The 14,474-nt window shown below is 47.1% G+C and overlaps 1 protein-coding gene across 1 annotated transcript in view; it reads left to right on the top strand.

Moving 5' to 3' along the window:
• The window catches only part of CPAMD8 (C3 and PZP like alpha-2-macroglobulin domain containing 8), a 64,602-nt gene extending 50,895 nt beyond the window's left edge, over nucleotides 1-13,707 (top strand). The window contains exons 39-43 of the mRNA XM_030966689.1: nucleotides 57-167; nucleotides 1,330-1,545; nucleotides 2,005-2,079; nucleotides 8,839-9,034; nucleotides 10,058-13,707. Coding sequence (XP_030822549.1) covers nucleotides 57-167; nucleotides 1,330-1,545; nucleotides 2,005-2,079; nucleotides 8,839-9,034; nucleotide 10,058 — 599 coding nt within the window. The 3' untranslated portion in view covers nucleotides 10,059-13,707. The remainder of the gene's footprint in view (nucleotides 1-56; nucleotides 168-1,329; nucleotides 1,546-2,004; nucleotides 2,080-8,838; nucleotides 9,035-10,057) is intronic.
• Nucleotides 13,708-14,474: the final 767 nt, after the last annotated feature.

The following is a 14,474-nucleotide window of genomic DNA, read 5'->3' as shown; positions in this document are numbered from 1 at the left end:
CTGCCATCAGAGCTCCAGGCAGGAGGCTCAGCTGTGATTTCTCCTCCTTGCTGCAGCTTTTGAAGCCACTCGTTTCTACAACGTGAGTGAGAACAGCCCCCTGGCCAGGGAGCTCTGTGATGGCCCAACCTGCAACGAGGTGGAAAGCTCAGCCAGCCAGTGGGTTGGTGAGTTACCCCAAAACCACACAGATCTCTAGGAAAAATGGGACCCACAACTGTTCTGAACTCAGAACATTTATATTCTGAGTGATAATATTTTTATATTATATTTATATATAAATATAGAAAATATTTATATATACATTTATATATAAATATTTAAAATTATATATTATTATATAAAATTATAAATTGTATTTAGACAAATGTGTTTCCCTCTCTCTGTTAGTATAATAAAATAATGTAACTTTTGTATTACATTTTATATAAATGTATAAATTTGTATATCATTATAAAATATTATATAATATTATTAATTATATTTAGACAAATGTTGTGTTTCCCTCTCTGTGTTAGTAAAATAAAATAATATAATTTTTATATTATACTTTATATGCATATATAAAATGATATATTATTATATATTATTATATAATAATATAAATGAAATTTAGACAAATGCTGTGTTTCACTCTCTGTGTTAGTATAATAAAATAATATAATTTTATATTCTATTTATATAGAAATATATAAAATTATATAATATTATATAATATAAATTATATTTAGACAAATGTGTTTCCCTCTCTGTATTAGTGGAAGTTTCACAAAGGTTTGGGGGCTTGGCAGTGTTAAAGTCAGGACAAACAGAGTAGTGGTGCTCTTCAGGCACCAAAGTGACTGATTTGCCTCAGAGGCAAGATAAAATGTCTAATTCTGGAAGAACCTGCACATGGGAAAATGTGTCAGTAAATGAGGAGGTAAAAAATCCTCACCAGGCAATTTGGTTTTCTTTCTCTCTAATATTTCTTACCATGCAATTTGGTTTTCTTTGTCTCCAGTATTTTGCAGTGGATTTCCACAATTAACTGTAGGAGGATTGAACTATTTAATACATCCGTGAATGGAATAACTTGCCCCAGAAGCTGTGTGTTCCTTTCTGTGCTCTGTGGCCAAAAACCAGTTGCTTTATCCCAAGTCAGGAAGCTGTTGCACCATGGTTCCTTCAAAAAGACAACTTTGTTCGCAGAGCTTCTAACTCTATAAATTTGTACATCCCTCTTAGAAATCTTCAAGAATTCAACACAAAAACCGATGATCAGTGAAATATTTCCATTCCACCTTCCTGTGCTGTGCAAAAACTGACTGGGCTTTGTTTAATCCGCAGGGTTTGTCCACTCTGGCCCTTGCAACAACATCTTTGGCTGCCTGGAGGACGAGCACTTTGAGCAGTGCCTGTGCTCGCGGGACTGCGGCTACGACGGCGAGCCCGTGTGCGCCTCCGACGGCCACATCTACCCCAACCACTGCCAGATGGAGGTGGCATCCTGCAGGAACAACACCAGGATAGAGCAGATGCCCATGTCTCAGTGTTCTTCTGCCTGTAGGTTTTATTTCCTTCTCTTTTCTGTCGTGGTTCAGCTGCTGGATGTCACAAATCGTCATTCGAGCAAATTAATATTCCATACGTGTGGTAGGGAAAGGAGGAGAATTCTGAACTTGCTCTGTGTTATTTCGCTGTTCATAGTACAGCTGATTAAAGGATAAGGGCAGCTGCTTTTCAGCTTGAAATAGCTGTTTTTCTGTTCTCATGGATACAAGTTTTACCAGTCAGAATGAATTGAAGAGAAAGTGAGTGATACTGTTTGATCTGAAGTGAATATTCCTGGATAAAAATTGAATCCATGAAATGTAGCATGCTTTGGAGATTCTGCATGGGCTTTCAAGGTGTGTAGTGTATCAGAGAACAGATTACACCATCTCTGGAAATGCAAACCTTTACTGGAGAGGCATTATTAATGAATTATGTGACAAATGAGTTTATTTTTCTTTGTATTTGCAGCCAAGCACTTGCCAGAAGAAAGGGAGGCACACGCCCACACAGCTGAGCAGCCCAGTGTTCCCCAGACTCCAGCAGGTAATGCAATACTTTTGCATTTATCCAAAGGCTTTCTTAGATAAGGTGAAAATTTGTCCTATCTCTGTACTAAGTACAGGTGGCTCTCAAGCACATTTTAAATAAAGATGCTGAATTTCTCCATCTTATAGAAAAGATAGAATATTCAGAAATCAGAAAAAAGATGAAGAGGTTAAGGAAGCTGAGGATAAGAGGTATTCAGTAGCAGACAGCTCTCCTAGTCCTTTTCCTTCCAGGAAATCATGCAGGAATCCTGCCCAGCTCAGCACCTGCAGGATTTAGATAATTGTTTGTAGGAGCGGACAACTGACCCTCCTATTTTCTCAGCCTTGCTGTGTTTGAACAATACACTCTCTGTGATCTTTTCTTCCACTATTAAGCTGGAAAGACCCCATTGAAAGCCAGGCTGATGTAATGTGTTCCAAAAAACAACTGACAAGAGCCCAAACCACTGCAACGACTCAAATCCAGGTGGATTAACTTTGTCCCTGCAGTTCTGTGCAAAAATGGGGCTGGCAGCCTTGGTTCTCTCAGAGCTGCTGTTTGGAATAAAGAGCCTTAGTGAACAAAGATGTTAAGGTCAGTGGATGGAGTAGCCAGGAATTTGGCTGCTCATTTTATTTGGTGCTTATGTTCGTGCACTTTTTTCCGAGACTCGTGTCGAACTCGCTCATGGCTCACAATAAATCTCACCAAGAAGCAGTGGAGGGTCAATAGAATAGCTTGTTTCATGCTGTTTCTAGTAAATAAACTGGTCTAGATTTTTCCTGGCTGCTTTCCACTCATTAATTTTCCCCTGGCCTCCAACTCTCCCAACAAATTGGTAAAACCAGTTAAAGTCTTCAGGAGAAGAATTAAATTCAGGAGTTTTGTGGTTCCTCATGTCCTCCTTGTGCACCAGAGTCAGACTAACACATGTCCAACAGGAGACACCATCCTGTTCTTTCCTTTTTGGACAGCAGCTGATGGACAGTTTTCTTATTAAGGTGCAAAAACATGGTGAATATTCCATTATCACATTTTCTTATGGTCATTCAAGTCTTAGTGTTTAATGTCTCTACTACTTTCCTCCCCCTTTTTTTTTTCTCCTGGACTTATTGTGAATATATTTATATCTTGTTGCCTTTTATTCTATACACATGCCATGTCTTCAGCATGGAAAATTTGCAATCTGAAGCCTTTCAAGCAGCATTCCCAAAGTGTTTTATTTGGGCACTGCTGGAATGCAAGGCCACACCAAGGTCTACAAAAATGGGGCTGCCATTACATAATTTTCAAATAAAAATTTGATATGATTACCTGGGGAAAAAAATGATGGAACTTGATGGTAATCCACAATAAAAAATTTTTTTAGAACAGAGTTTCTGAAATAATCTGCATTAAATTCAAAGGAAAATCCCTCTGTGGTTTCTGTTCTGAAATGACAGAAACAGTGCTGGCTCAGAAGGAGCTAAAGGGGAAAATCTGATTATTTTGTGTGGCATTTTAATTCAGATTTTAGATGGACAAACTTGAGTGCCATAGGGATTTTTGTCAAAGCACAAGCACTTGGAGCTGGCTTTGTCCTGGGATCTGGGAGTGCCCAAATTTCCTGGCAGGAGGATGCTGATCTGGGAGCAGCCATGGCAGAATGAGCATTCAGGAATCAAACTGACTAAATCCCACCCCAGGAAAAGGGCCCAGCATGTGATTTTCATTAATCCTCAGGGCTCCTCTCAGGTCAAGCACAGGGGACATGAATCAAAGTGCAGCAGATGAATGAGCCCCTCCTCAGGCAGCCTCTCCTGGGCTGCTGGAGCATGTGATGGGGTTAAGTCGGCTCAGGTGCTCCAGCAGGGGCTCTGCTGAGCCGTGCCTAAATCTGGGACTTCCTAAAGGGCTGCAAAACTCCAGGAGCCGAATCAAGCTTAGGGCAGGTTGGTGTAAAACCAACTGGGTGTGTTAATCTGCAGGAAATGCTGGGTTCTCAGAGAGGCATGTGGTGTTTGTGTTGTCTGGGAGCCTCCTGTGTTTGCCATGGGACTGGTGCAGCTCAGCTTGGGCTGCTGGATGCTTTAATTGAGATCTTTAATTGAGGAGCAAGCACCCTCCCAGCCATCAGTGGGAATTGCAGGATGTGTTGGGGCTCCCTCTGGACCCACAGTGAAGTTCCACACACGCCAGTGGGTTTGCTGGAATAAATTCCAGCTGTTCAAGATGAGTAATTGAACAGAGATGGCCCTGAAAGGTCAGGATGCAGCGCTGTTGCTGCTGTCAGAACATTTTAAAATGCCTTCCCAAAGTCTGCAGAGAGGCAGAATGGCTGAGGTTTGACCTTAAAACTTTTTTTGAACAGATGGGTTGGATCCTCTTTGCATCTGTAGATCCTCTGATTGCCAGGGAAGTTTGCAGGGTGACAGGACTCAGCTGTAATAACTCCTGTGTGAATCCCCTTCCTCAGCTGTTCCTTCTCAGGTGAATTACTGAGTCTCAAAAGGGTGGGACAGGATTTTGATGAGTGGACACAGCTCTGGGTGTGCTCGTGTGCCTTCACAGCCTGCTGCAATATTTGTTTGGATAGAAAACCCTGGAGCAGGAGCTGAGTTACTGACTGGGATCTCATTGAATTTCTGGCTGTGCCTTTCCTGAGATCCTTGTCACTCCTTGGCCACAAGGATCTGGGTGGATTTTGGAGCCTGTGGGATCCCCTGTAGCTCTGACAGTGTCTCTGTGATGCAGTGGTGCTTTGATTGATTCCACACATCACTAACTCTCTTCTGCTCTTCTGCACACAGTGACATAAAAGGGGCAGCCATGGCACAGGGGATTCACTCTGCACCCTGAAAATCTCTCCTCTCACCAGGCACCTCACATAAGGAGAGCCCCATCTCTATGGGGACAGGTCCTGTGTGCCCTCAGCGTGCATCATTCCATAAAACAAGTGACAAAGCTGCAGGGACACCCTGAGGGAACAGCTCACCTGGTGACTGATCAGTGCAGGCAGCCAGTTTTCTTTTCAGCCCAACAAGTGGGAAGGTTTTGAGGCCAGGAACCCACAGCAGAGCCATGGACTCCAGCCTGGACGAGGAGCTGAGGTACCTCTGCCCCAGCACAGTCACACAGCACTGAAATTTCCATCCCTTTGTGTAGGGACAGACCCAGCACAGGCAAGAGCAGGAATTTCTCCTTTTCCCACTCCCTCCAGCCTGTGCTGACCCTGGCAGGTCCCTCTCACCAGGCTGTGCCTCTGTGCTCCCTGTCCAGAGGGCAAAACTGCAAGATAAATTTCCTCTGCCAAAGGCACTCAAGGCACAGCCACAGATGTTGGAGGACAATTTGTTGCCATCATAGTGCTGATTCTTCATGGATTTGGTGGAAAACAACATCCAGGTGTGTGGGGCAGCAGTGCTGCTGTGAGCAGGAACCCCCAGGCTCAGCTCTCTGGCCCCCTGCCTCTCCCCACAGCCATGCTCTTTGTACAATTCTGCTCCAACAATCAGAAAGGGCCAATGGCTGGAACTGGAAGAAAGTTCTAGGTGGAATTAGGACACTTTTGTTTGGTGGTGGAGTTTTGTTTGTGGGGTTTTTTTGTTTTTTTCATTAAATGCCATCACCCACACCAGCTCCTACCAGGATCATCAGCCTGAGCTCTGCTTCCAGGTGGAGTCATCCCCAAAATTCCCTGGCTGGTGTGTTCCCCACAGGGCTGCAGCCCTTTCAGCATTGATTGAGCTGGCACAGGGCTGTTTTTCCTCTCCCCCCATCACTGCTCAGCAAACATTGGCTGTGGCACAAACATTTGGGGCTGGGGGAGTGGTTTGTGTGCAGCAGGAAAGCTCGGCCTGTGCTCTTTGCTTGGGCTCCAGAGCTGAATTCCTGGGAAGAGTCAGGCCTGTGATGTTCATCCCAGCCCTGGTGGACAGCAATCACCCATTCATAGAAGGAGCTCATGGTCTGGCAGGTTCTCCCAGGAAGGAGGCCAAGAAGGAGGGAACAGAGCCTGACTCCCCTGCCCAGAGCTGGGAGGATGTGGGAGGCAACAGGGAAGATCCTTCAGATATTTTCTTTCTAGAGAACAAACATTTTCAAAGGCCTTGATGAGTGTTCTCTTTAAATCAAGCCAGCTTTGGGCAGGCTGGGGATTTTTCCTCCCTGCAATAACTCTGCCTCAGAGCTTGCTTTGGTTTGGATTAAAGCAGTGTACACAGGAAGGATGGACAGCTGAGCTGGCTCAAGGAGCACTTTAGGAAACACAAATTTGCTGCTGTTCCTGGAAGTTTTATCTGATGGGTTTGAACTTCAGCACCTCTGTTAATTCCATGCTCAAAAAGGGGACTTTTTTCAAACTACAAATCTTGCAGTTTTGCCCTCTGGACAGGGAGCACAAAGGCACAGCCTGGTGAGAGGGACCTGCCAGGGTCAGCACAGGCTGGAGGGAGTGGGAAAAGGAGAAATTCCTGCTCTTGCCTGTGCTGGGTCTGTCCCTACACAAAGGGATGGAAATTTCAGTGCTGTGTGACTGTGCTGGGGCAGAGGTACCTCAGCTCCTCGTCCAGGCTGGAGTCCATGGCTCTGCTGTGGGTTCCTGGCCTCAAAACCTTCCCACTTGGGGCTGAAAAGAAAACTGGCTGCCTGCACTGATCAGTCACCAGGTGAGCTGTTCCCTCAGGGTGTCCCTGCAGCTTTGTCACTTGTTTTATGGAATGATGCACAGCTGAGGGCACACAGGACCTGTCCCCATAGAGATGGGGCTCTCCTTATGTGAGGTGCCTGGTTAGAGGAGAGATTTTCAGGGTGCAGAGTGAATCCCCTGTGCCATCTGCCCTCTGCATGGCACTTTTATCTCACTGTGTGCAGCCCTCAGGCTGATGGGTTTTAACTTCAGCACCTCAGTTCATTCCATGCTCAAAAAGGAGACTTTTTTCAAACTACATTGCCCTTTGCCTCCCTTTATTTCCCTTTTTCCCCCCTTTCTCCTTCTTTCTTCCCTTCTTTCTCCTTCTTTCTCTTCTTGTTTCTCCTTCTTTCTTCTTCTTTCCCCCTTGTTTCTTCTTCTGCCCCCTCTTGTTTTCTCATTTTCCCCTCCTTGCTTCCTCCTTTTCCCACCCTTATTTACCTTCCCTCTATGTTTTCCCTTTTCCTCCTTATTTCCCCTTTACCCCTCTCTTTCTTCCCCCTCTTTCCTTTCATTTTATTCCGATTTCTCAGACTGGGAAATTGAAAACTCCTTTTGCAGCAGCTTCTCCCCTCCCCTGTGAATCCCACCAAACCCATGCAGGTGTGCTGACACCTGCAGCCTCCTTCCCTGGGATTGGAATAATTACCAATATTGCAGACAGAATGTGCCTGAGCTTGTCTGGCTCTTGCTGCTGAACCAAATAGCAGCAACTGTGGTGTTTCACCCCACAGACACTTTGGCTGGCTGGTGTGTGGTGTTTCACCCCACAGACACTTTTGGCTGGCTGGTGTGTGGTGTTTCACCCCACAGACACTTTTGGCTGGCTGGTGTGTGGTGTTTCACCCCACAGACACTTTGGGCTCTATGGGTGTGTGGTGTTTCACCCCACAGACACTTTGGGCTGGCTGGTGTGTGATGTTTCACCCCACAGACACTTTTGGCTGGCTGGTGTGTGGTGTTTCACCCCACAGACACTTTTGGCTGGCTGGGTGTGTGGTGTTTCACCCCACAGACACTTTTGGCTGGCTGGGTGTGTGGTGTTTCACCCCACAGACACTTTTAGCGGGCTGGTGTGTGGTGTTTCACCCCACAGACACTTTTGGCTAGCTGGGTGTGTGGTGTTTCACCCCACAGACACTTTGGGCTGGCTGGGTGCTGCTCTGGGCACTGCAGACAAGTCCAGGCCTGCAGGAGCTCTGGTGGTGCTGGGATGGAGCTTCCCCCATAACAGGGGCTGCTCCTCAGGTTTCCCTCTGTGGAGAAGCTTTGAGGTGATGGTGAAGGAAAGGAGTCGGTTCTGATGGGGGGTTTGGATCCAGAGCTTTATTCTGGCCCACAGGCCTCTGAATGCAGCACCAGCTCCAGCAGAACTCCCTGAGCCCGTGGTTGCTGCTCCTTTAACCCCGGGGAGAGGGGCAGGGAAGGGGCAGGGAGCCACCAAGCAGGGACAGGAGGGGAGGGACAAAGGGACAAAGGACACCTGGATGGCCCAATGCCCCCCAGGGGTGTGATGGTGTTCACAGGGGTCCCAGGATGAGGGAAGAGATGAGAATGTTGACTCCATGTTTCAGAAGGCTGATATACTATTTTATTATATATATTATACTAAAACTATACTAAAAGAATAGAAGAAAGGATTTCATCAGAAGGTTAGCTAAGAATAGAAAAAGAAAGAATAACAAAGGCTTGTGACTGATTGAGACAGTCCAGACAGCTGGGCTGTGATTGGCCATTAATTAGAAACAACTAACATGGACTAATCACAGATTTACCTGCTGCATTTTACAGCAGCAGATAATTATTGTTTACATTTTGTTCTTGAGGCTTCTCAGCTTCTCAGGAAAAAAAAAATCTTAAGGAAAGGATTTTTCAGAAAATATCATGGCTACACAGGGGTAGAGGGCATCCTTTGAATCTGCCAATTCCTTCTGGAATTCCAAGACAGACAGTGCTGGGAGGGGAAAGGAGAGGGGACTGACACACCTGGCAGGGAATTATCAGGGAAGGAACCCGAGGGTATCTGAGGTAAACCCTGAAATCACAACACCCTGGCGTGCCTGACTAAAACCCCTTCCTCCTGCTGCCCTGCCCTGCTCCTGCAGCTCCTGCAGCTCTGGTTCCCCCAGCAGCCGAGGAGGGCCCCCCCCTGCACACAGACCTGTCCTACTACTCCTACGAGTACGACCCCGACGCCTTCGCCATGGAGGGCGATGCGTTCGAGCTGGTGGCAGAGCTGAGCACGGCCAGCACCTCCAGGGGAGGGGACAGCAGCCAGGCTGAGGCCACCCCAGCAGAATGGTGAGTCCACAGAGGGGCAAGGCGCTGCCTGAGCCACCTGTGGTGTCCTTGTGCTGGTCAGTTCCCCAAAAAGGGAATGGGGCAGCTGTAAAAGGCTTTGGGAACTCAGTGGTTTCACCCCCAGGGGAATGGAATGATCTGTCACTGGGTGTGTTCAGCTGGAGCAGAGGAGACTGAGGGGAAGGTGGGGAGGAGGAATGGACATGGATCTTGTTTTGGGGTGAGCAGGGACAGGAGCACAGGAAGGGCTGGAGCTGTGCCAGGGCTTGGCATGGAGCTCAGGGCAAGGTTCTGCCCCCCGAGGCTGCTGGGCACTGCCCAGGCTCCCCAGGGAATGGTGCCAAGGCTGCCAGAGCTCCAGGAGCATTTGGACACGGAATTCCAGAATCACAGAATCACAGAATTCACAGAATCACAGAATTCACAGAATTCCAGAATCACTGGGTTGGAAGAGACCTCCAAGATCATCGAGTCCAACCCAGCCCCAACATCTCAACTAAACCCCGGCACCCAGTGCCACATCCAGGCTTTGTTAAACACACCCAGGGATGGGGACTCCACCACCTCCCCAGGCAGAACATTCCAGAACTTTATCACCCTTTCTGGAAAAAACTTTTTCCTGATATCCATCCTATATATTTTTCCTAATACCCAACCTGTATTTCCCTTGGCACAGCTTGAGGCTGTGTGCTCTGGTTCTGTCAGTGCTGCCTGCAGAAAGAGCCCAGCCCCAGCTGAGCACAAGCACCTTTCAGGAGCTGCAGAGAGTGATGAGGGCAGCCCCTGAGTCTCCTTTTCTCCAGGCTGAGCACCCCCAGCTCCCTCAGCTGTTCCTCACAGGGTTTGTGTTCCCAGGTGCTCCGGGTGGGGTTTGGGGTGTCTGTGCAAGGACAGGGGCTGGATTTGATCCTTGGGGGTCCCTCCCAGCTCTGTGACCTTTTCAGCTTTTCCCAGGCTCACTGATATCTCACAAAGATGCATCACAGCAAGGTGACCTTTCGTCCTTGTGTTCTCTTCCCACAGAAATACATAATTTAAATCAAGAGAAGAGGCTCAGAATCGACTCCTGTATGAGTTTGCTCCTCCAGATGACCTGCTGCAGAACAGAACCTGAATGATGACTACTTCCTGATGCCCTCAGAACTGTAGGCTTTGCTGCCCCACGGGGCAGATCTGGAGCTCTAAGGGGGACACTCAGAGTTATTTTTCTGTCCATTTTCCTGCCTTCTTGTGCATCCTCTTTGGAGCCCTCCCAGTGGTGAGAGACCAATATGCTGTGCCCTCGAGGTGAGAAAAATAGGGGCTGGAATTCAAACTTCTAGAGCATTTCCAAGTGTTTTCTCTGCTATCAGGATATTCTGCAAATGCCATTTCCTAGCTACAATTAGAAGCTAAGTCCAGGCCTTGTGCTTAGCTGAACTGCTGTTTGAGGAAAGATGGCTGAGAAGTTTTTTGCTCAAATTATAATAATAAAAAATCAGTGTGTTTTGCCAGTTATGACATAGCAAGAGGCTGCTCATCTTCCCCAGCCCATCAGTCTGCACCCACGAGAGAAACACTTCCCTGTGGCTCCACAATTCAGGGAGGTACATTTTACCTGAGAAAACTGAAATCCACTGCCAGGGCTGAAAGGCTTCATGTCTGCTGCTGTTTGCAGCCTCAGCAGAGGCAGGGATGAGGTGGGGGAGCCCTCTTTGTGTTGCACTATGTGCTGACAGGGGCTGCTTGCAGCCTTCTCAGCCCCTTTCTCCTCAAAGCCTGGCCTGAAAATGAACCTGGCCCAGGCACAGCCCTTTTTAAATGTTTGCCTGACTTCACCAACCCCTTTTATTTTGCTCCCACTGGCATCCAGCACAGCATGTTCTGGTCCTGGTACTCCCTGGCCAGTACCAATCCCTGGTGTCACAGGCTGGACTCCCTCGGTCTGACCTGCCCCAAGCAACGTGGCAAAACTTAAAAAGAAAAGCTTTGTGTTTCCAAAAGTGCAGGAGCCAAGATTTTTGAGTTTCCCTTCCTGCCTGGAGCAGCATTGTTCTCTTTGGAGGAGCTACATGCAATTGCCTCTTGCAAAATAGTGTTTAATATTTTATCTTCCCACTTCTATTGTTACCAGGACCCAGAGCAGGGTGGAAACTCCTTTTGAGGGTGTTTATTGGTGAATGGAAACAGAAAAAAAAAAAGCCCAGCTCCATTCATTTTTAAGGCTTGTTTACACAGGAACCATGACAAGAATATATCCCAGTATAGACATTCCATTCCAGAATAAAAGCAAGTTTATTCCAGAAAAATGTCCACATGGGGACAACCAGGAGGTATCCCAGAGGTTGGGCATGTGTAGTTTCCAGTCCTTTTTGTCTGGGGCCAGACATTTGCAGAATGCAATTGACATGATGAAGGTCTGGGTCTTGAAGTTCCCAGAAATTTCTGAGCTGCCTCAGAAGTTGGCAGCTGTGCCAGCCTCCCCTCATGGGGATCCTGCTGGGATGAGGGTCTTGCCCCACATCTGGGGTGTGCAGGGGCAGATCCTGCCCTCACCCTGCCAGCTGCATTCCTGCCTGGCAGGTAAATTAATGCCTTTAAGCTAAATTCCACCTCCTGCAAGCAACTGTCCTGGCTGGCTATTGTGTACACACACAGGACTGAGTCAATATTTATCCCTGGGTAAATAACAGGCCTAGTGTGAGCTGCAACAAGATTCCTTTTTTCTTTTTTTTTTTTTTCCTTTTCTAATACTCAAAAGTGCACAATACAAACCCTGCTGTTTGCTGGTTCAGGCTGCAGCTGTTTGGTGCTGTGAGTTGGAGGATGAGGCATTTGGTCACCCTGGTGATGGCTGTCACTGCCTTCATCCAGGAGCAGGGACCTGTGCCCTGGATTCCTCAGCCCTTTTCTGGTGTTCCTCTCCTCTCTCTCACCCATTGTACACCCAGTGAATGCTTCTGGAGACATATTTGAAGTAATTTTGAATTTCTTCGTCCTCTCACAGATCCTTGGGCACTCAGGCCTCCCCCTGGGGATGAGGAGGTGAGGGTGGGGAGCTCCAGCCAATAATTAAACCTGGCTTTCTTCACTTTCCTCAGGCTGTGGGACATGTAAAGTCCTAATTCCAGCTGCAGACATCCCCCTGCTGCTGCCAGGTAAATAATTCCTGCTGGTGGTGCCAGCCCATCAATCAGGGCCTTGTCTGAGGGATCTCTGTGCCAGCGCTGGAGGCAGAGGAGTCTGGCTTCTGTTTAACAATTCAAAGTAAAGCCAGAGAGTCCTGGACCCTCAGAAGGCAAAAGCAGAGCAGCTTTAATGTCCTCAGAGCCAGACAGAGCAGGGCAGTGTGTGGGAGGGGATGGGACAGGATTTCTGGATCCTGACTTCACCCCCAGCCTTGGCACTTCCAGTCCCTCTGTTCCTGGCAGCCTCTGCCTCCCCCTGCTCTTGCTGCACCAAACCAGCTCCTCTTTGTGGCTAAAAAGAAAAAATGGTGATTTTATTGAAGGAAATGAATCAAGGAACCTGCAGTTCCACCACTGTGGTTGCCTTTTCCCCCCATCACAGGAATAAAGGGGGTCTCTGCTCCCTTCTCCACCCCAGCTGAGGGTCCAGAGCTTTCCCCTGTCCCACATTTGCAGTTCATGTTTCTTGTAACCATCATTCATTCTTACCTAGGGGAAAAAAATCATAGATTATTTTTCCTCTATTGTTCAACATTCTGCTTGGAATACAGAAATTGTAGGACTGGATCCCTGAACAGCACAGCTGAACAGACTCAAAGCCGCTCACAGGCTTAGGCCCAGCTCTGCTCAGTCTCCCTCCTGTCCCTGAGAGCACAAGGACATCTCAGGCTCCCACTTTGTGCACCTCAGCCAGGCAGTTTAGACAGAAGGATTGGTTTTATTTTATTTTTTTTCCACCACGGAAAAGACCAGCTGGGTGCTGGAAAGCCAAAGCCAGCAAGGCCAGCAGCTGCTGCTGCTGCTTTGGGTTGTTTCTGGTTTAGAGACTTTGCCTCCCCCTGTCAGAGATATTTCTCTTTTCCTAATGGTCCCTCCACTGCAAAAGGAGAAAAGTGCCAGTGGGTTTGTAAGACACAGAAATCTCTTCTTCCATCGAGTTCTGTGACTGAATAGCTGCAGCAGTGCTAGTTATCAGTGATTGATGCTTGCAATCCTTTCAAGGAAATTAATATTTATATATTTGTAACTGTACATTATGCAGAGTAATCATTACCATGGTATTTATTTTAAAGCAATAGTTCCCCTTGTTCTTTCTTGTCCTGTGTTTTGGTCTTGCCTCTTCCCCTCCTTCTTAATCAGCCTCAGTAGAAAGCAAATACCAGAAGAATGTTCAGCTTGCTTGAAGAACATCCCTGACACACCAGCACTTGCTTTGCTCACACTGACTGTTGACATTTAATGCACAATAACCTGGTTTTCATTATTGTGAATAGAGAAACTCTTTAGAAAACCTCTACCAGCCTGGGTTTGGGTTTGGATTTGGGGTTTTTTTAGTCTCTGCTGTTTCTGACTGAGTGCCCAGCACCTGGAACCCAGCTCTGTGTTTCCCCTGCCTTTTGCCCCCACAGGTACACACAAACAGCTCTCTGACCAGTTGTTGGTTTATTCACACACATCTTAGCAAGTCTGAGTCCAGAAAAGTGTTTGTTTTAGATTCTGATAAATATTTTATTAAAAACTGATTTTAAGACAATCCTCTCTGCCTCTTATTCACGCTTTATGTTGTCAAGCCTGTACTGGGAAAACTAAAGAATTAAGGAGCTCTAAAGAGGTTTATTGCTCATTTTCTACCTGGCTGCTCTCAGAGCTGTGCCCCAGTTGTGTGTGAGAGATTAGCAGGCTGCATTTTGTCAGATTTGCAGCAGGTTCCAACAAACAACAAACCTGAGCACCTCTTTGATCAGAGCCAGCTTTTGGCTGTGGGTGATGTTACACAAAGGAAGTGTGGAGTACCAGAGGCTTTGCTCCATTCCTACTTTACTATTTCCCTCCATGAGACATCATTTTTTTACAAAATCCATTAATACAACCTCTGCCTAAAAGAAATGATGGATGCCAGGGGTGATTTGCAAAAACAGGGATGAGTGAAGGGGATTTTTACACCTTTTACCAACAGTGGGCTGACATTGCTGACAAATCAAGCCAAGAATGTTTTTACTACACAAGCCAGCACTCTGCACTCTTTTGACAGACTGGTTTAGTTCAGGAGAGTCTCTTTTGAAGCATTTAGAAATTTGGGTTAGCAATGATGGCTCTTTTTCAGTTTTAGGGGAAGGGAATATGCATTTAAGGACAGAGAGCAAGCCAGGAAGCCAGGCTAGGAACACCAGACCCAGCTGTATGGGGAGGAACATCCCTGGTGGTGTGGGACCAGCTGAGAAGCTGCAGGCAGTGTCCCAGTGCAGGATGGATGTGTCCAGCACTCAGCATCT

The sequence above is a fragment of the Camarhynchus parvulus genome, chromosome 28, assembly GCF_901933205.1.
Source record: "Camarhynchus parvulus chromosome 28, STF_HiC, whole genome shotgun sequence".
NCBI classification, from domain to species: Eukaryota; Metazoa; Chordata; class Aves; order Passeriformes; family Thraupidae; genus Camarhynchus; species Camarhynchus parvulus.
The sequence above is the reverse complement of the archived record's forward strand: the minus strand, read 5'-3'. Positions and strand labels throughout refer to the sequence as shown.